The sequence below is a fragment of the Mya arenaria genome, chromosome 16 (genome assembly GCF_026914265.1).
Source record: "Mya arenaria isolate MELC-2E11 chromosome 16, ASM2691426v1".
Lineage (NCBI taxonomy): Eukaryota > Metazoa > Mollusca > Bivalvia > Myida > Myidae > Mya > Mya arenaria.
The window spans coordinates 37,590,594-37,614,069 of record NC_069137.1 but is presented as its reverse complement, the minus strand read 5'-3'; the positions used below and the strand labels follow the sequence as shown (position 1 = coordinate 37,614,069).

Genomic DNA, 23,476 nt, shown 5'->3' with positions numbered 1-23,476 from the left:
GTTTGTTATTCAATGTTTTGTATGTCATGTTACCAAAATGGTGTTTGTTTCAGATACGGGTACGGGACTCACCTATCCCACATGTAAGAACAATTACTTTTATGTCATGAAGAAAGTTGACGATTGTTTGTATAGCTGAAGTGTTAACTTTTATGAACTTGTCTGGAACTGAAACTGATTTCCAACAAATACATTGTCATGAATTTCGCATTGGTGTGGTATGTGTTGACTGCCGCAAATATAGTAACGTTTCTTGTGTTTGTCTATATAATTTATGCAGGCTCGTTATAATACGAGCTTTGTGTTTTAGACATTGCCCTGTACAGTAAATGATACCTTTTGAAATAAATTTAAATTAGGAGTGGGACAATACCTCAGATATAAATAATATATAGAATTTCATGTAAGGAAAGCACTCAATGATCGCCAAAATCCGTTTTCAAAGTACAATCTGATTACAAATGAGTTCAATTATATTTTGGGCTATTGTCTATAATATTTAACAATGATGTTTAGGGTCTTCTTGTACCATTCACTTAGAAAAACATTTAATTCCACAATTACTTTTATGAACTTTCATACTTCTGGTCGGCATATGTCTTCACAAATGAGTTCAATTGTATTTTGGGCTATTGTCTATAACATTTAACAATGATGTTTAGGGTTTTCTTGTACCATTCACTAAGAAAAACATGTTATTCCACACTTACTTTAATGAACTTTCATACTTCTGGTCGGCATATGTCTTCAACTACAAATCGCCTTTATTACACCACTTACCAACGTTAGTTCCACCACTTTACCTCGTGGTGATTTGACACGGTGTTTTGTAAGAGATTATGATTTAGCAATTATGAAATATGTTTCGGGTATATACTAAAAACGTATTTTGAATATAAATTAGGTAATTAAATTATAAACCCAACATTTCGAGATAACAAGTTATTGTAGTCTTGTCTTTTGACGTTGTTTAAACTCGCTAAGTGTATATTAGGTCTAGCTTCTTGCTTACAGTCGGTTACTTCATGAATGACATCGATTACTGCTCAAGGCGAATTTAGCAATTCACAAAAAAAAACAGAATCGGGTAACAATTATGGATTGAATATATCAATGAAATGAAGTTTAGTATTTTAATTACAGTGTCCATATCTCGCACATTTAACAATTAGAACAATGTGTGTTTTCAATGAATTCATTATGCTAAGATTTTCTGCGAAGGTTCAACGCCCATAAGAAGGCACTGTTACGTTTCCGAGAAAGAAATAATTTATAAATGTGCGTTCATTGTGTTGCAGACATCCCTGGAATGGTCCGTAAGTATTTTTAAATCAGGTCGATTTTCAAATTGTCAAAGAGTTCATGTAGGTAGGATCTGTAAGAAATGGAGATGTTTTTCATGTCATTGTCTGTAATTGTATTGCATACTGAAAGTAATTATATACACACACGCAGTACATGAACGTGGGTACCGTCCATGGAAAGGAGTGATACATATCTAATCAGTCAAAAATCTGTCGAAATATACAATTCTTTACAGTGTTTAATGATGTACTTGTATTTTGAATGATCAAGCTGAAGAAAAAAGTCATTAGAGATTTAATGTGATCTGTAAGTAAGATGATACTTTCAATATGTATAAAGTTGCAACTGAATAAACACTATTTCACTAGTTGAATATAAAAGAGTATGCATGTATAGGCTATAAAAATGATTTGTAAAGAAAACGACTGGTCATTGCAATATCCGTCATTCATTATTTGAATTGCAAATGTGTTGTGATTTTTTTTTCAGCAACACGTGCACCAGGTAAGAAAAATGCAAAGTTCATAGAAAAAGGGGTAATGGACATCATAAACAATTTTGAACAATTTAAATGAATAGCTGTTATAATCCTCCAATATTAATCGTATATGGCACAGTTATATTACACAAATAAACTGAATGGCTATGGCGTTCGTGTCTATTAAATTGTTTTATTTTATTTCAATATCCAGAAGATCAGAAGCTTGTTATTTGTAATCATAAGATTTTAAACGAATTATTTACCCTTAAACCGTTCTTCAGACAAACACGTAACATAACATTACATAACATGTATTCAGCATTTAACGTTTACAACATTCATAGCCAATCAAACTCTGTTTTGTATTGTTTACACTCTCGCAAATATGTTATGTTACATTTTGATTGTTATTGCAGTATAAACTCACATAACCATGTTTTAACCTTATAATTCTATTTTTATCCAGGATTTACATGTAAGTTACATAAGCTATACTTTAACAACCATCGTACAATGAGCATACACGGACAAGCCTAGTAGTCATACTTTAGATGCATACTATTTAAAAGTAAGTCATATATATATATAGAACAAGAGAGACAATACGTCACAAATAAACACAAACAGACTACAGTAAAACTGCAATCGTTCGAGGACGCCGATGCCCGAGCTAAAACCTCGAGTGTTTCCATGTTTTTAACGAACAAAATTTCCTTTTAAGTCCGTAATGGAATGTCAAACAAACTGTTTTCAAAGGCACAGGTTGTTTACTTCGCCACCGATTATGTATTGCGTTGTTAAAATCGCTCAAATGTTCAGAAGTTGTCGTTTACTTAATGGGAGCAAATAGCTTGTTTTTTCACAAATAAACAGTTTCTAAAGAAGGAACAATGATATATGACAATGCATATTATGGCATACTAAGTATCGTAAAACCAAGGAAGGATAATTGGCGCTTCGGTCATGGGTAAATGGTGGCAATCAATTGTTCACACCTTATCATATTTCATTTCATCTGTCATTGCAATTTTTACAATTTGCTATTTTTTAACACCTGCAGTTGTTTTGGAACACACCTTCAGCAAGATAATTTATAATAAATTATGACCTCGAGGTTATTTGTGGATTTGGGACCGGCAATGGTGCTCGAGTCCTCGACTTATTTAAGTTTCGATTCAGAGTTACAAAACTCTTTATAAATATAGAAGGGCGGGACTCAGCCTCGACCAATTCGCTAGTTCTCGCCTGCTAGAACGATCGCAGTTTTTCTTTATATTGTTATATTGATAAAAGTTGTAATTACCGCCTCCTCAGAACGGTCAGTGAAACAGGAGTTTAATCTCATTACCGTATACATTTACCTTTTCGATTAATTTACATGTAAGAAGCAAATTTTTAACTCTTACAATTATTTTGTTCCTGTTTCTTCACCTACATGCAAGTATGTTAGTTTCAACATGACAATATGTAATTTAAATTAACATGAATGTACAGTAAACACTGTTGTTAATACTTACATATTAAATAACTGCACATATTTCATCATTTTATTATTTTACTGTTTCGATGTCAACGTTTGTTTCACGCACTTACATTTATATTTGTACACTGGGCCACAGAGAAGACTACGAATTCAATTAGTACAAACTTTGTTAAAAAATAGTAACTCATATAATTTACTATTGCTTTTTCGTTTAGATCCTCCTTACATCATACGTAAGTACTTTTACGCTAAATATATTGCGCGAAATGAAGCTCCATTCGAATTTGATTTTTTTTACTATACCGCTCTTGTAATATATGCCAGTTTTAAGCGTTCTGTTGGTTATTCAAATCTTTTTTGATTTATGATAACGCTACATTCTGTTTGAAATCGCCAAAGAGTACGATATATTGCATGTTTATATTGCAATGAAAACTGCACGTTCACGATGCTTCCAATTCAATTATAATCATTGTCTTTAATTGTGTGTATCGCCTAGAAGATATACTGTCGTATATTAAGAAACAACATACACACCAGCAAATGCTAATAATACTACCATATGTATACATGTATGCATCCTTATAGAATATGCACATTCTGTTGGTACCCAATAAAACTTATAATAAAATATGAAATAAACATAGACTTATATTTAAGATACAAGACGATGACCGTTGTTAAAATATTAAAAAAGATCATTGTTTTTACTTGAACATACGAGTATTAGTATCGTCTGATATGTTCTATGTATTGTTAATATTTTTAATGTTAATTATTTGTATAATAAAAAATATTAATTGTTGTTGATGTTTTTCTTCAGCAACATCTGCAACCGGTAAGACATTATATATGTTTATGTAAAACTGAAACTGATTTGGCTGAGACATAATTTGGAATGAAGGGATTTGTTGTCACTTAAAATAAATATTATATGATTATATTTGTAACATAATAGGTACTAATTAATGTGATGATTTGTTTAGAACAATTCTGTTTAAAGAGCTTTGTGCTTTATCTTGAATGCTTTAAAGTTGCATTCACAGACTGTGCACAAACTGTTTGTAAAATCGATTGAAGTATATTCTTTGAGAGTGATTATGTACTATAGCTTGATAACAATAACTCACCTATTCCTATGTTAATATTATTAGAAATACGTTTTCCTTTTTATGTGTAAACGGTCTCGCTAAATGGTTATTTAACATTGTGTTTTAGTTTTCGTAAAGCTTTCATTGTCATATGCTTATCTTATAAATCCTCTTTTTGCAGGTTTAACATGTAAGTAACCTATTTTCACTCTTAAAACATGAGAAACAATACCTTTATATGTGATTCATACGATAGATATTCAAAATATAAACACTAATGTTTTGTGACACCACAACTGTGATCAATGCGGTATTAAGGTTTTAAAGCATAAGGAATTTTATGTTTCTTTAATTTTATCTACAAATCATTGTGATGTGATAACTTGTAATTTGAATGCATTTAACAGTTAAAAGATAAAACTTTACGTTAGACATCGTTCAAATATAATGCACCCGAGTCAATTGTTGGGCGGGGATATTACCTTAAATTAGCTGGACCAAAAGTAAAAGTCCCCGCTATTCCCCGGACCGTGGGGACGTGGTTACATTTTGACTGTTGCACAATAAACACGTATTGACTGTTAATATAAAGAAAGAGGACAGACCCGTGCTCTCTGTACATGTATAGAATGAAGATTTTTTACGGTGATCTATCACTTCTGTTTCAGATGCGCCTGGATTCTTCCCCACATGTAAGAATAATTATTTTAAACCAATCGCATTACAGTCAATAATAAGATAGGTTACAGCTTAAGATATTGTAAATATCATTATTCTGTATTGAAAGATATGATTAATCATAGAATGCATTATATTACAATATTGTGTTTGGCATATTGCTTAAGCCCTACATAACACTTAGAACAACAATTGTGCGCAGTGTGAACTATTGTGATGGCAAGTTTTCCTTTGCCTGCCGTAATATAAACAGCCGTGTTATTTTGGTCATCGCACATATTCTTTACCAAAGCCTTCAGAAATGTAGATCACTTCTTTTAACACCTAAAAGCTCGGATGAAATTGTCCTTGTCAAGTATCCCTTTAATTAAAACAGTCACTGGAATACTAAACAATATTTTCTTGTGAGTCATTTTCGCTACACTCATGCAGAACATGTAATTGATATGTCTGATAGTTTGACGCCGTATGAGTACATAATGGTGATGATTAAATTTTAACGTATCTCAAGTATTTATTTATGGAATAAAAGGCAATTCATTTAACATGTATACCTAAATATGAAATTGTCTTACTTTTAAATGCACTTCCTAATGCATATTTGATAATGGAGAAAAATTCCCAATATATAAATCTATACACATGATAGCTAGATCAAGTCTAAATTCTATGAATTAATCAATATATTAAATCCTTACAATAGACCACCTAGAATATATATGAAGCATTGGGGGTATTACTAAAGAATTAAATATATGTTTACAATATTATTAAAATTTTACAATATATTATTTATAGCCGTGTGTTCATTGTTGTAGATTTTCCAGGAATGGTCCGTAAGTATATTTTTATCCGGTTCATTTTTAATTTTTGAGTCAAAGAGTTCTCATGTTGTCATATATGTAGGACTATATATACTTAAACATGGATCTATTTATACATTCCGTTTGAAATCGCCAAAGAGTACGATATATTGCATGTTTATATTGCAATGAAAACTGTACGTTCACGATGCTTCCAATTCAATTATATTCATTGTCTTTCATTGTGTATATATCCATCTACAGAAGATATACTGTCGTATATTAAGAAACAACATACATACCAGCAAATACTAATAATACTAGCATATGAATACATGTATGCATCCTTATAGAATATGCACGTTCTGTTGGTACCCAATAAAACTTATTATAAAATATGAAATAAACATAGACTTATATTTAAGATACAAGACAATGGCCGTTGTTATACGAACTAAGTTCAAATCAATTCAATGAATTTGTATGACAATTTAGAAAAAGTTGAATCAATAATTTAATATGGCTATGTTATTATAATGAGTACGTTGTAATGGTTACATGATGCATACGATATTGATGATAATATGCAGAGTTTAAAGTGCGGTAAATACCATATAAACTAAAATATTAAAAAAAACAGAACATTGTTTTTACTTGAACATATTGGTATCTTCTGATATGTACTATGTATTGTTAATATTTGTATAATAAAACATATTAATTGTTGTTGATGTTTTTCTTCAGCAACACCTGCACCCGGTAAGACATTATATATGTTTATGTAAAACTGAAACTGATTTGGCTGAGACATAATTTGGAATGAAGGGATTTGTTGTCACTTAAAATAAATATTATATGATTATATTTGTAACATAATAGGTACTAATTAATGTGGTGATTTGTTTTGAACAATTCTGTTTAAAGAGCTTTGTGCTTTATCTTGAATGCTTTAAAGTTGCATTCACAGACTGTGCACATACTATTTGTAAAACCGATTGAAGTATATTCTTTGAGACTGATTATATACCATAGCTTGATAACAATAACTCACCTATTCCTATGTTAATATTATTAGAAATACGTTTTCCTTTTTATTTGTGAACGGTCTCGCTAAATGGTTATTTAACATTGTGTTTTAGAAGCTTTCGTTTGCCATATGCTTATCTTATAAATCATATTTTTGCAGGTTCAACATGTAAGTAACCTATTTTTACTCTTAAAACATGAGAAACAATACCTTTATATGTGATTCATACGATTGATATTCAAAATATAAACACTAATGTTTTGAGACACCACAACTGTGATCAATGCGGTATTAAGATTTTAAAGCATAAGGAATTTTATTTTTCTTCTATTTTATCTACAAATCCTTGTGATGTGATTACTTGTAATTTGAATGTATTTAACAGTAAAAAGATAAAACTTAACGTTAGACATCGTTCAAATATAATGCACTCGAGTCAATTGTTGGGCGGGGATATTACTTTAAAATAGCTGGACCAAAGGTCAAAGTCCCCGCTATTCCTCGGACGATTGGGACGTGGTTATAATTGACTGGTGCACAATTAACACGTTTTGACTGTTAATATAAAGACAGAGGACAGACCCGTGCTCTCTGTATATGTATAGAATTAAGATTTTTACGGTGATCTATCACTTCTGTTTCAGATGCGCCTTTACAGTTTCCCACATGTAAGAATACTTATTTAAAACCAATGGTATAACAGTTAGGAATAAGATAGGTTACAGCTTGAGTCATTGTAAATATCATTATTCCGTACTGAAAGATATGATTAATCATAGAATGCATTATATTACAATATTGTGTTTGGCATATTGCTAAAGCCCTACATAAGACTTAGAACAACAATTGTGCTCAATGTGAACTATTGTGATGGCAAGGTTTTCATTGCCTGCGGTGATATTAACAGCCGTGTTCTTAGAAAAATTTAATCCACACTGCGAATACATACTCCATTTTTGTGTCATCATTATTATTTGACTCTTTGTTGAATGTCATATGAATAAGATATCAATAAACAAATGGCAATACAAAATATGATATTATGGTCATCGCACATATTCTTTAGCAAAGCCTTAAGAAATGTAGGTTGCTTTATTTAACACCTAAAAGCTTGAATGAAAGTGTCATTGTCAAGTAGCCCTTTATTTAATACAGTCACTTGAAGACTAAACAATATTTTCTTGCGAGTCATTGTCATGCAGATCATGTAATTGATATGTCTAAAAGTTTGACGCCGTATGAGTACATAATGGTGATGATCAAATTTTAACGTATCTCAAGTATTTATTTATGGAAGAAAAAGACAATTCATTTAACATGTATACCTAAATATGAAATTGTTTTACTTTTAATTGCACTTCCTAATGCATATTTGATAATGAAGAAATAATTCCCAATATATAAATCTATACACCTGATAGCTAGATAAGTCTAAATTCTATGAATTAATCAATATCTTAAATACTTACAATAGACCACCTAGTATATATATGAAGCATTGGGGGATTTACTTAAGAATTAAATATATGTTTACAATATTATTAAAATTTTACAATATATTATTTATAGCCGTGCGTTCATTGTTGTAGATGTTCCTGGAATGGTCCGTAAGTATATTTTAATCCGGTTCATTTTTAATTTTTGAGTCAAAGAGTTCTCATGTTGTCATATATGCAGGACTTAACAGAAAGGGATATGTCTAAATGTCATTGTATAGAATTGTATTGCATAGCAGATCTTACAACAAAAAAGCTATGCAAACACAAGCATGTTTGGAAGTGAATACCATACACCGAATAAATGATATATATCTAAACAGGCGAAAACACTTTTTAATGATATAATCCTATTATGTATTGCCTAGCCTGAATTGAATTGCATTATATAGCAATTGTGAACCCTACGTTTGTAGTAAGTTTTAACTATTTTTTAAATATCAAGTTAATGAACACAATGTACTATTTATGTAGGGGGAATATATAAGAAAACGAATGTTTTGACTATATGTTTTGTTAAGAAAACGACTGTCTTGCCAAAGCTGTAAACGTCATCGGCTTAATGCACTATTGTTGATTTTTTTTTTCAGCAACACCTGCACCCGGTAAGAAAATTATAATGTTTAAATGTTGGACTGGTAGAGAATGGAGTATTTTGTTTTGTTTGTATTTGTCATCTATTAATAATATCGCATAATTGTTATTTTACATTTAAGTTGTTATTACGCTGAATGAACTCCCCTAACCATATATAAACCTTGCAAATCTAATTTTTATTCAGGGGTGACATGTAAGTAACATATTTCATACTGTTATTCTAACAACTAACCATACTTCAAAGGGAACTACATGCCATAAGGCCATAAGACACACTTTAATGCCATACCCTGTTTAAAAGAACAAGACTATGGCATGTATAGACACTTAACTTTACGAGTGACACACATCATTACCAAATAAAACGAACCAACAATGCTTTCAATATATATATATTAATGGTGTGGTTACACCTTTATATCCTTAAGCAAAACAGGAGTATCATATTAGTGCCATAAACAAGCTACCGTTTCTAAGATTTGCACGTAAGTAGCTGCAGCCTTTGATATACTGGTAAATACGTACTCGATAAATAACTGCACACATTTTAACTATCATTTGAATGTATTAATTTCTCACCTCTATTTCTTTCTCTGTATATAGAACCGAAGATAATATTAGTATACGAATGAATTAAGTACAAACCTTTTTTAAATAAATAAGTGACATCATTTTGTATTTTTACTGTTTTAGTTGCTCCCTGGATGATCGGTAAGTACATTTACGTTATGTATAGTGCAGCAAACATCTGTAAACATTTTTTCTCAATTTCAGTCATTCGAACATAAGATTTCTATGTTTGTTTGTAGCACAACGAAACACCTTTGTTTGTCACCGCCTGTAGTTCGTCCGTGTTCTGTTAACTCAATCAATCGTCTCTTAATCAAAAGTTTTAAACAAAGAAAACTTATTCAACATAATATCATATATCAAACCACATGCCTTAGGATATGATATATTGAAATGAAAAGTGTTGACTGGACACACTTTAAAACTAATATAACTGGAAATCAACTGCATCAATTACCTTGTCAGGCATGAAATTAATAAGAAACATTTTGAAAACATATGGTCTTTGTATGCCCTTCTTTAATTTGCCACATGACAAACAAACCTAGGTGTGACATTTTTCCAATGTACGCTATGATTAAATTAGCAGCTGGAAATAGTGCAACATATTCCACGTTATAAAATGCCTGATTTTAATATTCTCAAGGTACTACAACAGCTCCTCCACAAGTCTCTCTCTCTTCACTGCTTCGAAGTAAATTTCCAGAAACATGGCTATGGGAGAAGATCACGGTCGGGTCAGTAAATAATTGTTTGATTCCTAATCAGTGATCGAACTAATTTTTAGTAAGATAAACAATCAAAATAAACCATTCAATTATTGCATTTCAGTGATGTCGATATGCTGATTTATCAACTTGATGAAACAATGTTATAAATTGAATGATAAGAACCACTTAGTATTTCATATGAAATTTAACAAAACTTTCAGTTGTAATCCTACCCTTGTAAATAAAATATAAGCCAAATATTGACGATTTTTCCTGAATGTATATATCTGACAACTCCCAATTTACTGTACTTTTATACAGAGATAATATATATCCCGTCGTTGACATAATTATTTTGGTTCATTTGATGTGTCTTAACGACATTTCATTTAACCTATAAGCTGTATTCTTTTAGAGTTGCGAGCGAAACGGTAGAGCAATGTCATGTTGTTTCATAAAAGGAAGTTCTGTAATATATTCAATCTCGAAAGGGGTTAATGTAGAAATGTCTTCAATCACAAATTCATACTTAAGCGAATTCGCGCCTGGGTAGTTTCGCTTCCAAACATTATTTTGAAACATGGCGCTAAAACAAGAATCAATTTGGTGTGATCTAATTATTACAGGCAGGCATTTTGTTTCATACAAGTCTCACAGTCATTGCTGTATCTATACGATTCGGTTCGATTTTACCCGAATATCGTTCACTACGTTTGCCTGAACAATTATGAAGAACAATAGCCCTTAACATACATCATGCTGACTCATCATGTTTTAATCAATTTCATAATCAATCAAATATTTTAAGGTCCTCGGGCGAAACAAGCGTTACCAAAACAGTTCCGGACACTATGACGTCATGGATATCTTCTGCTTTCGCAATGAGTTCAAATGATGGTTTCGGCATGGCTGACAATATACCGAAGGTAAACGAACGTATTTATGGTAATTATTTGCTATTTTTTATAGCAGAAGTCAGTATCGGATATGATTAGATCATCTAAACTATAAGAGTTTTTCTTTACATCTAACATAAGGCTTTAGTATAATACTCAACATTCTTTTTTAAAATAACTTTTCGAGTGTAATACTTATTATGTTATGCAGATCATAGTAAGGAAGGACTTCTTCATTACTTTGGATGCACCAACAAGCATTATCCTTGGGGAAGAGTTTCTCCTTCAAGTAACAGCGTTTTCCTATTTACCTGGCAGGCAGACGGTAAGATTCATTTGTCTATTCAATGCGGCGAAACACTAATTAAAGGACATACTGTTCAGTTTAAAATGAATTTTGTGGGTAACAAAATAGCCACGTTCTTTTTATATGTGTACGCACTTATAAGCCTAACTTTGGGAAACCTCTGCTCGCTCCTTTAAAAAGTGTATAATGCTAACAAATGCGACACACAAAAGCTTGCATAGAGGTATTCATATAATATTAGGAAGATATAGATTATAGTTGTTAACTGTTTATTTCAGTGTAAGACCGTATCTTCTTTCACGATTGATTACACATTTTGGTTCCAATTATGCTTAATATCACTAACGTAGCGTTCACTATGCCAGGGATTTTTTGATATGATGTAATCATAAGGTTGTGTTTATAGTCAACCAAATTAATGTTGTTGTTTTTTTAAATTTGGTGTAGGATCTAGATGTTTTTCACTACTGATCAAAGAAAATTATATTTTCATTCGTGTTTATATTTTCACTTTCGATAAAAAACATTTTGATTTTACACCGACTCGATCATTTATATTAACACATTTATTTTTGATGTAACCAATCTGACGGTATTTTCTAATTTCAAGGTCAATGTCATGGTGGAATATAAAGACGGTAGTATTCATCAAGTACCTGCAGTGACGCTGGTAAGACTATTTGGAAATCGCACATATATGCTTTAATAGCTGAAGTACGGCCAGCAATTTGCTTCTTGTGAGGGTGATTGAATTTGCAATAGTAATCATTGGTAATAATTCTCGCTGAGTTGCTTTTGTCAGAACGTGATTCCATTACATTGTCAGTTATTCTGCCCGCTCACTTACTCTTTACCCGATATTTTTTAACTTCGCTCAAATGAGCACCAACTCTTCCCGAATTCTCTATTTCTTTTTAACTTAGGAGTCACTATGCTCCAATAAGTATAAGGTTGCCGTTTTGTCCTGCATCAGACCTTATTAACCACAGACAACATTTACCACTTAAGTCCAAACAACTTCGACATGTTATGGTCTAAACGCGAATGTGTTACACTTGGGCTTGTCCTTGTAGCATTATTTGTATTATTGAAAAAGTTTCGACCGCCACTCTTTAGTGCCGAATGGACATGTATGTGTTTTTTTTCTTATGTTTGGGCTTAATAACTGCTGTACTTTATAAAAACATGATACTCGTACTTTTTATTGCGCGTCCGAAGTAGTATTCCAAATTCTTTGTTTACTTTCCTTCTAAATTATACTTCTAGAAGCATATACATACTTTGCAGCATTATCTTTGCTTTATTTACCTTTCTGTTTTGCAAGTATTCATTATGCCAACTTATAAATTTATAAACAGGTCAATTCAGGACAGGGTCATTCTACCTATGTCAAAGTTCTGCCATCACAAATTGGAGATCTAGATGTATCGGTTATGGCAAAGATCGGTGACTTTTTCCAGACTATCGCATATGACAAGGTTCAAAGAACAATTCAAGTAAAGGTAAAGAAAACATATAGAGTCTTTGATCAATTGTGACGTAACATTTCACCATTACATGTAGCTACACCCTTATAGTTCATGTTCAATGTGACAGCATTAACTCTTATAAGAATTACTCATTGTATAGATAGATATTTGTACATCGTCACACAAGTCAAATACTGCTTTTATTCCGATATTCCTTATTTAGCCGAATGGCGTGTACAAAACGATGAACGAACAGCATTTAGTGCATGTGCAACAGTCAAGTTTCTCGAACACCTTTCGGCTTACCGATCCACCAAACATTGTTCGGGGCTCCAAGAAATCATCAATGACGATATCAGGTATCAATGTGTGTCTAATAATAATGCCACGGTAATGTTTGCAATATCAATTAAGTGTTTTATACTTGAAAGTGTCCATTTAAAATACTACATGATTTAAATACAAATACAAATACAAATACAAAGCATTTATATAGCGCAAAAATGTATAAAATATTCGGTTGCGCTGTTCAATATCAGAACAAAACATCGCATACATACATAAACAAAATTAGCAATGATATTAAAGAAATATTATATGCGATATGATTTTAAAAGCACTTCGTATAGTCACTCTTGAGTTTAGTATCTTTGATATAGTCATTTACACAACATTCTAATCGCGTACTGTGTTTACTGGTCCCAGATCATACAAACGCCCTTTTCCCTGCATATTTACCTACGCAATACTTACAAAAGGAAATATACTTTTGTCGTAAGAATTTAAGTGTTGTTAAACGAAAACTTTATGTTGTTTTGTAGACATAATTACTTTTTAAAATATGATTATGTCAGTTGTTATATGGGATTGTATCTTTTCTCCTTGCTAACGTGAAATCATTTTGATACGGATTCTTCGCAAGAAAATCGAAATAATACAACGTCACAGATAACCTATAAACTTATTAATCGTATTTATATCCAAAATAAGGGTAAGGGCATTGATACATTTTATGTTTTGATATCCTTTGAAAGGGTTCTGTGTGTGAGGAGTTTATCAAATAAAAAAAACAAAAACACGACCTCTGGGTCGTGCATAATTTAACAATTAGTCAATTTAAGCTCAATTTCAGTTCAATCATTCATGTAAATACCTTTAATTCTTAAGGTTGGCAAAACTATTTCCGAAATTTTGATTTCGTTTCCAGGTGACTTTATGGTCCCAAGCATAGACGGTCTGAGCAGCCTTTTACAACAGCCCTACGGGTGTGGTGAGCAAAATATGATGAATTTTGCACCCGATGTATACATCACAAAATATCTTAAGGTCGTCGGCAAACTCACCAGTGATATTCAGAGAAAGGCAAAAGGACAAATGGAATTCGGTAAGTTTTTTTAATACGGTCATTGAATTTTTAAATTTGGTGGTGAGATGAGTTCTAGTAAGTGTTATTAAGGATTGTTGGGATAAGAGTGAGGTTTGTGCACATAAACTGGTTTAAACCCCCAGTAAATTTACATTTTACTGACCGTTCCAAGGCGGTACCTAACAATTCTTGATAAACATACCAATTATTTATATATATATATATATATATATATATATATATATATATATATATATATATATATATATATATATATATATATATAGTATTTATGCACTGTGCTGTTTGTAGAGTTTTGTGCTGTTCTATGTTTCTTGTTTGTGATTTTGTGTTCTAAGTCTTTGGCGTAAGCCCATTGCCACTAAATCCGGTTTATGTTTAAACTTTTTGCTACTGAGCGTGTTTCTGTAGCTTTTTGCATTAATATTAAGTGGAAAACGTTTTAAACAGCTTCAATGATCGAGACATAGTGTGTCGAGGTTAGGACACCATCAAATACGGTATAACAGTTTATTTGAAATGACTTGAAACTCAAAGTATACAGTTGTGATAATGTATAGTGTTTTATAACATGTCGTATAATTTTGTAAGGGTACCAAAATGAGATGACCAAAGTTCACTACGATGGATCATTTAGTGCTTTTGGAAACAGCGACAGTTCAGGAAGCACTTGGTATGTATGGAAATAATTTATATTACAATTGTTGCCACTTTGGTTTAATTGCGAAATTATATGTCGAAAGGAAAAACATTGTTGAAATGTTTAAGAATGCGACTTTTCTAAAAACATTTTGTGAACCAAGGTTGACTGCTTTTGTCCTGAAATGCTTCGGCCAAGCAAAGGATCTAATAACTATTGACGACAACGTTATGGGAAAAGCAATGATGTGGCTGCTCACCCATCAGATGGCAGATGGTTCGTTTAGTGAACCCGAAAGAATAATACATACCAACATGCAGGTAATGCAAAATGTGTTTTAAATTAGAGGTGGATCCAGGATTTTGCGTTCAAGGGGGTGCAACTTCGGGGTGCAAATTTAGACTTGCGCCCCAACCTATATTAGCAAATTATCAGGTTTAAATTTGGTTTGGGATTTTTGTTGTTGTTTTTCGGCTAATTCTATACTGACATTGTGCATTTGGGTGTATTATCATAAAAACACATCAGTATTGCCACTTAAAGAATCAGTTACACAATGTTAGTGGTTAGTGGTTAATGTATATTTAATATCCAGCCTTTGTAGAAAATGCAAGTGGTTGAAGGCCTAGTTTAAGGAATGTTTGGCATGACAATCCTCTGCTGTGCGTCTCCTGCTAATTGCACTGGTGTCACAGTAGGGGCCAATTTCCTATGTATTCGTTTATTGGCTCAATGCCATTTAGGGTCCTTTTCTATAATAAAACTTATCAGCTTATAGTTTAGATATGACATGTGTTTTCTTTCATTGCTTTATTTTGTTTATCAAAATCTTTTTACATTGTATCTTACTTAACTCCACTCGTCTAATTCACAAGAATCCAGCGTTATATAATATTGACAGATATCATATTTATATATACCTGTGTTTTCATTTTAGTCCGGATCGGGTCACGGTGTCCCAATGACAGCTTTTACGCTAGTGTCTCTCCTTGAAAACCAACAACTGCATTTGATACAGGTACTAGAAAGGGCATTGTTATGAAGATTGGATCGATATTTATGTGGCCTTATATCATCTATTTCAAAAGTAGTAGTAGTAGGTGGAAAATAATTCACTATATAATGTCGTACGCAAGTTGATCCAAGTGTTGCAAATGGATTAAACACATTGCTTGCAGAATCAAATGAACTATATTTGAACTGAAAGAAAACAATTTCACTTTGAAAAATATATTGTCTTAATTTCACGGAAGAGTGGTTCTACAGTACGTACGAGCGTTGTTCATTTCTAGGCATATAATAAAAAGGAGATATTATGATAGTATATGACGCCCAGTATGACGTCAGTTCGGTGTGTAAACGCGTATTCGTCGAGGCGACGGATGCATGTTTATACACCGAAGAAGACGATTAGCTATATTTTCATTTCAAAGTACACCGATCAAAGCTCAACTAACACTCAACAAAATACAACCTCCAAAGACTCCCATTATACTTTATGGAACTATTAAGACAAATCCCGGTTTACAAAGGGTATAAGTTATCGTAACTGACTGACAATACAATAATGCTATATCTGTTTTTCAGGGTAGAACAGTTGATCAGGCAATTAAAAAAAGTGTCCAATACCTCGAGACTAGGCTGAACACGTTACACGACGCCTATTCCACCGCGGTAACCTGCTATGCACTTGCTAAGGCCAATAGCAGTCTGGCCAACACCTGTTTTACAAAACTTCAGAACGCTGCTAGTCATGAAGGTAACACCTGACACAGCGATTTGTAAACTGAATTATTTATAACAAAAGTTAAAATGTATATTAAGCATCATATTGTTGGTGAAATAAAAACGACAAAATAAACGCGGGGCGAAACATTATGTCCAATATACTCTAGCATTGGAAAATGAAATGGCTTATTTTCAAAAACAGCTTTTTTCTTGTCTTTTTTATATTATCATAACATGTTTTAACAACTTACTGAGAAATTATCTGACACAAAAGGAGAAAAGATGTATTGGAAAAAGACCAGTCACATTTCCAAAAGAGTGGGTAATAATCAGCTTTCCGCCCGTGCTCCACCGCAAGACGTTGAGACCACCTCATATGCGCTGCTCACGTACATTCAAATGGGGAAGGTCACGGAAGCCTTTTCGATAGTAAAATGGTTGATATCTCAACGAAACCCAACCGGAGGGTTTGTTTCAACACAGGTTTGTTCTGTTACATTTCTGTCATTAAAGTTAAAGGTTTCGTAATACTGCACGCTGGTGGTGCGATTTATATGACTGGTAATGTAAAGTTTCAGTACCCACAGAAATAAATTTAATACCATTATCATAATTATTATTAGTAGTAGTATTAGTATTATAATTATTATTATCACTATTGTTGTTGGTGGTGATGTTGTTGTTCTTGTTGTTGTTGTTTTAATTATTATTATGATTATTATTATTATTATTATTATTATTATTGTTGTTGTTGTTGTTGTTGTTGTTGGTGGTGGTGGTGGTGGTGGTGGTGGTGGTGTTGTTGTTGTTGTTGGTTGTGGTGGTGTTATTATTGTATTTTACCATATGTAAATCTTTATATAGAGACGAACCTAAGTCATTGTAATATATCTCACCTCCTACATAAAGTTTTATCCTACTGCTTTACAACATGCATAATGGATGCACCCCCAGTGGATACACCAACAATTTCTATAATGTTTAGTGGTCAAAACTTGGCCAAGCACCGGGTTGTCTTTGACATACCAGGGTTAGTCGATCGTTACACACCCTCAGCTACTTATATTGTAACTTATCATAAACGTAAATACACGTATAGCGATCTTGCGAAGCCTTCGCTACTCACAAAGACAAAAGGTTAAACGGTACTTTAACAATTTCCCATATGTTTCTCAACCTCCCACGCAGTAATCTCCCTTGGCGAGCAGCGAAAAGGGGAGTTTCGAAAAAGTAACATTAAGCTTAATTGTTTGTTTTGCAAATGTCATTTGAAATAATGAAAGCTTGTTCCCTTATAACGTATAGTCGTTTTTATCCCCGTTCTATTTACTCATAACAGTTCAGTGTTTTCACAAACACAATTTTAAAAGTATTATCAGCAATAATGTATTTTGAACAAATGTATTCCTAGCATGTTATCATTGAAGTAAATAACAAACGTTTTCGGTGATCTACATGCATGTTTTTTCTTCTACATTGTGTACTTTATTGCGCTGATTTGATGTTATACATCAATTTTTTCTTGCACATGATTGTATTTCCTTTTTTTTCAGGACACAATGGTTTCTTTACAAGCCTTGTCAGAGTTTTCGTCACGGTTTGCGTTAGGTCCGTCCACTACACCTGGATATGGAGTTCATTTCCACGCGACTGGTTCTAATTTTGCCCATATTTACGACGTCAGTTCACAAACGTATGACGTCAGTCACAAGGTTGAGGTACGTAGGTCTATGATAAGAGGGCATTTGGCATGTATATCTTATATAGTCAAGTTACTGTCCAGAATAAGTTCGAAATAACATGTAACTGTTAAGATTTACTGATTGTTTTTTATCTCAACAACTCTGGTCTAACATAATCAGCAGCTTTTTATGTATAGAAGCATAGAAATAGAGCAAAATACTTCTAATGTATTAAATATTTTCGTTTAAAAAATGACGAGACTAAATGAAAAAAAATCAGCATGTTTAGAGTGTGAAATTTCCGTAAAACCTGTTATTTTTTCTGATGAAAAGATACCTACAAGCGTTCCTCAGATCGACGTCCAAGTCTCGGGATTGGGAGTGGCGGTTCTTGACGTAAGTAGTTGACACTCATCTTCGAAAGCTTGCGATCAAGTTAAACATATTATTGTGCAATTTAAATAAATGTCTATCTTTTTAAATACCTCGTAAGAACATTTTGTGTGCTTCCTTTAAACCGTCATGACATTGAAGTAAAGAAACATATATATGTGTATTTATAATGTTATTGCTAGGCTTATTAACGAAATACATGTAGTAATGGTAACCGATACGGAAAACTGCCTCTTTAATATATGACCTTTGGAGATGAATTGGTATATGAAATTGATTTCAGTTATTTCTTAAGATAGGCCTATATTACAAACAAGAAACTTTCTCTATTAAAATTCCAGAAAAGTAAAATAGATGTCAATGACTATCTAATTTCATTTCTTCTTTTTGAACTCAGAAACGGTCTTCGCTAAACAACAATATGAAATTAAACATGAACTGCATTGTAAACATTCCATTAGCAAAATTAATGTTTAAAGGTACGCGCTCATGTTTTTTGGCCAAAAATAGTTTTCCAGGTTATGAATCTAAATACACTTAATTTATCGTTATTTTACACTTTAATGTCGAAATTGCAGAAAAAATATAATATTATACATGTACTATAAAAAAACGTGCCACGAAGTACTGTATGAGTAAACTAACAACGCATGCAAACAGTATTACATATCTTAAAGATGGCGACGAGATGAGAAATAAATTTTCAATATCATATTATGCATTAATCAAAGCATTGGTAGATATACCAGACAAAAGTTGCTATAGGTCTCAGTTTGGTTCTACTCTATGGTCCGATACCACGTCCCTATCACCCCACCACCGCAGCATGGGTTCATATGAATTTTGAATCAATTGTATTGTCAAACACAAAATGACAGAATTAACTATATATGTTGGTTATGTATACCAAACCATCCAATTAGCTATATCAATCCAATTAAGACTTTTATTGAATATCACTCCATAATGAACGATTATCAAAATAATGTGTAACTTTGATAAAGGTCACGTCTGAGTACTACGTCCAGGGATCGCAGACTGACAATCATATTAACGTGACAGTTGGCATTACACATGAGACTCTTAATAGCATCACGGTTAAATCTTGTATGAGGTACGTATATAGTTAAATACTTGTTGAAATAGAACAATGCCACAAACCCTACAAATTGGAAGGTATATATAAAATACCACAATAATGTTTTACTCATGACTATGTTTGTTTGTTTTTTTCTTTTAATGAAAGTGCTGTGCCTGCTTGTTTAAACACCTGCCTATGTTTTGATACGCTGTTAGTCAATAATAAATATCATAATACCTTAATCGGTTTAAGTTTGTCTAAGGGTTAAGCAGTCAGAGAGACATGAAAAATATAACGCAAATAGTGTGAAAGAGTAACGTTCTTTGAATATCTTAGGTGGACAGATCCCAGCGATAGTGGCATGCTGCTTATGGAGGTTGAATTACCTACTGGTGAGCTTTGGGTAACTCTTATCAACTATACAAGATGCACTCTTACTCCCAAATTAGATGTACCTAAATAAATACAATTGTTTTAATATACCGAAAAGGGTAAATAAATATAAAAAAACAATGGTTCTTATGAAGGATACCGTTTTTAATTTGTAAAGAAAACGTGCAGCAAACACAGTTATGTCTTCCTTATAAGACGATAGTTGATCACAGTTAATCTTTTAGCATTCAACAGTCATTTCATAATTGTGCGTTTTCGACTATTAAATATACGGTTACCATCTTGTTATCAATCATGAATGTTTTCCATAAATTCATTATTTGGTAAGTAATTAAACGTTTATCATTCAAGATGTACGTTTGTTATACATGTGTATGATTTGATTTTCAATACGAGTGTCATTTTTAATATTTAAAACAAATATTTGCGCGGCAAAATGTATACCTATTGTTCGGGTATTTAATGCAAGTTGTGGTATTTGCGTGACGAAACTATTAATACACAGATTCACGGTTTTGAAATTGGTAATAGGTTGTTGTTTGTCGTGCGATCATGAACTGATATCTTTGAATAAACTTGTTCATCTTGTATCACATTTTGTGCAATGCAATTTAATAATAATCACGTACAGTGTATCTGACCATGTGTTCCAGGTTTCAACCCTGATGTGGACACACTGAAGGCCCAGGCTGCCATCAAACAGTTTGAACAGCGAGGGAGATACGTACCACTATATTTCGATGGCGTAAATAATTTTCTGTTTATTAAAATAAAAACAAATACAATAGTGTAAACACGTTAATCACGGTCTAATTTCAGGTTTCCCTACATTAATTCGTAGTTGTATTAAACAAAACTCGTAACACCAATGCCGTAGGATATTCTAATGACCGCCATCTTTACTGGTATCTTCATCGTGAACCAAATTTCAAACATTTCTATTCACAAACATACATATCAAACAACTCTACAATAATCTTACATTTTCTGTAAGTAAAATGTTTTATTTTAGTTCATTTATTGTCTATTTTTGTTCATTTAAACACGGTATTAGCTAGGATTTAGGCTACTTGGCCTGTCCCTGAAGTTTTAAATGTATAACGGAAGTCCAGTTTTAGTTTTTAATTATGTTTACATGTGAATCATATGTCTGCTCTGATATTCCAAATGTTTTCAGCAAAACCACATGTCATTGCCTTCCTTATTTCCGACCAAAATAGTTGGATACAACACAGGGTTGGCCATTAATGTTTTATTGTTGTGTTTGTTTTCTGTTCTTTTATGATCTTACTAAATGTTTTCTTTCAGTTACGATCACAAGAACAGGTTTGTGTCAACGTGAAGATTAACAGAGCTGATCCAGTTGTCAGAAGTCAACCCTGCCACGTGATCGCTTACGACTATTACGAGCCAAGTTAGTTGAACTTTATTTAAATGTTGTAAAGGTTTCGTTCCCGTACCCGGCGCAGAAGTTTTCAGTGGTTTGAAAGGTTGTGGATTACTTAGTGACAGCATGGGTCACTAGATTGTGGTTTTTTTTTTATACGTTTCCTCCGGCTTCTGCTAAGAAGAGATTTTTTCAAGAATGTTTTACGTAACATTTGCTATACTCATTTGCCAAAAATAATGTGAATCGGTTCCTTATGCTTTACGGGCCATCACGATATCGTAAGATCAAGTCTTACTTTTTTATTCTAAATACGCGCAACAAATAGAATTGAAGGTTTAACTTGCAAAATCAAATGAAATGTATCCAAACTGACCAATGGTTTCTTTGAAAGTTTGAAAGAAGATGGTGCGAGGTGCCTCCACACCCGCCCGATCCATCCCCACAACCCCAACTTAATCTTCAATAATTTTATTTCAATAATGAATGTTATACATTTCAGCTCGCCAGTCGGTTGCAGTCTACGAGTCAGGTGTTCTGAAGAGTTCCAACATATGTGATGTGTGCCCGGCTTGCAGCTTTTGTACAAGCGGTAACCGACCTCCGGTAAGGCAATTTGGGCATCACCCTAACGGCCATATTTTAATTTCAAAATAATGTGTGTGTTTTTTAATATACATTTTTGTGTATAACCACTGAATAAAGATTCTTATTCGATAGCTAAAATATGCGATGGCAAAGAGGTGACATGTGTGATTTTTAGAATATCGTAGACACAACTCAGAGATAATAAAGTCGCGGGAACGAGATAGTAAGTAGTGGCAACTAGATCACTAAGGTGTGCGAACGAGATAGAATTCCTGACTACGACATAGAAAGTAATTGGAACGAGTTATTAAGTCGTGGGGACGACATAAAAACACACCTGTCACCTCTATGCTACCATAGAAATGCTTTTTTTATTTTTTTTATTTTAGGTAGATAGTTTTGTATTGAATAACATCACTACGTACATATCATAATTGTATCAAATTTGTAGATCCTATGCTTTGAGTTATAATCACTTAAAGGTATTCGCTCATGTTTTTGCAAAATGCACTTTACTGTAAAACGAAATAAAGTGTGACAAATCATAAGGTAACCCTTCAGCAAATGTTGATATTTTTTTCAAATATCGTCTTTGTAGATTACAATTTCCAATAGCGTTAACAACGTGATAACCAATCATGCCACAACAACAGCTTTATTGTGGCGTGATTGGTTATCACGTGATGTTACCAATGTATTGTTAAGAGGTCAAACTGTATACTACTTTTGTTCAAGTCCCTATAGTATTGTGATTAAGCCGTCGGTTTTCTATTTTTTCTTGACGTAACCGGCGTGGGTTCGCACCCCACTTTAACTCAATACTTGTTATACTTCATATATAATCGTATCGTTTTATGCAATTTCGATATCATAGATCAAAACAACGATAAAAATAAGAGTATTCAGATTCATAACCGGGAAGACTAATTTAAAGTCCAAAAACATGAGCGAGTACCTTTAAACATTTGCTAATAAGGAGTATGTTTACTTTCAGATTGTTGGTTAGCGAACACCGTTTCTGAGCTCAAAAAGAAACCATTGGAATGTAATGACTTGTAATTTACTTTTCTGAAATTTCAACATATTAAATGCATTAGCATGTCTTTATTTTGGAATATCCTCGTGTATAGTGTATAGAACAGTAAATACTTAAAAATTTATACATGGCGAAGCCGGGAAGAATAGAGGCAAGCGCAGTAGTTAGGTATGAACGGGCTCAATACGAGAGTATCATACTATTGAATGAATTATAAATAAGATGTATGTATTACTATTTATGTCAGA

General features: G+C 32.7%; 2 protein-coding genes across 2 annotated transcripts; both read left to right on the top strand.

The window, feature by feature from the left end:
• Positions 1-9,596: 9,596 nt before the first annotated feature.
• Positions 9,597-11,915, top strand: LOC128221607 (murinoglobulin-1-like). Its single transcript, XM_052930212.1, has 5 exons — positions 9,597-9,672; positions 10,178-10,268; positions 11,050-11,167; positions 11,349-11,462; positions 11,892-11,915. Exons 1-5 carry the CDS (start codon positions 9,666-9,668, stop codon positions 11,913-11,915), a joined length of 354 nt encoding a protein of 117 aa, XP_052786172.1. The 5' UTR covers positions 9,597-9,665.
• Positions 11,916-12,059: 144 nt separating this feature from the next.
• LOC128221606 (CD109 antigen-like) lies at positions 12,060-23,271 on the top strand. Its single transcript, XM_052930211.1, has 17 exons — positions 12,060-12,114; positions 12,803-12,946; positions 13,137-13,272; positions 14,121-14,297; positions 14,892-14,973; positions 15,104-15,260; positions 15,878-15,958; positions 16,528-16,699; positions 16,943-17,151; positions 18,222-18,386; positions 18,684-18,746; positions 19,748-19,857; positions 20,161-20,216; positions 20,871-20,962; positions 21,526-21,631; positions 22,107-22,210; positions 23,187-23,271. The coding sequence occupies exons 1-17, from the start codon at positions 12,064-12,066 to the stop codon at positions 23,196-23,198; spliced, it is 1,917 nt and encodes a 638-aa protein (XP_052786171.1). The 5' UTR covers positions 12,060-12,063; the 3' UTR covers positions 23,199-23,271.
• Positions 23,272-23,476: the final 205 nt, after the last annotated feature.

Coding starts and splice junctions, on each gene's coding strand:
- LOC128221607 (XM_052930212.1), top strand. Junction 11,168..11,348: donor TGGCTGACAATATACCGAAG/GTAAACGAACGT, acceptor TATGTTATGCAG/ATCATAGTAAGGAAGGACTT. Junction 11,463..11,891: donor ATTTACCTGGCAGGCAGACG/GTAAGATTCATT, acceptor AATTTGGTGTAG/GATCTAGATGTTTTTCACTA.
- LOC128221606 (XM_052930211.1), top strand. CDS start 12,064: ATGGTGGAATATAAAGACGGTAGTATTCATCAAGTACCTGCAGTGACG. Junction 14,298..14,891: donor AAAAGGACAAATGGAATTCG/GTAAGTTTTTTT, acceptor TAATTTTGTAAG/GGTACCAAAATGAGATGACC. Junction 15,959..16,527: donor AACAACTGCATTTGATACAG/GTACTAGAAAGG, acceptor TCTGTTTTTCAG/GGTAGAACAGTTGATCAGGC.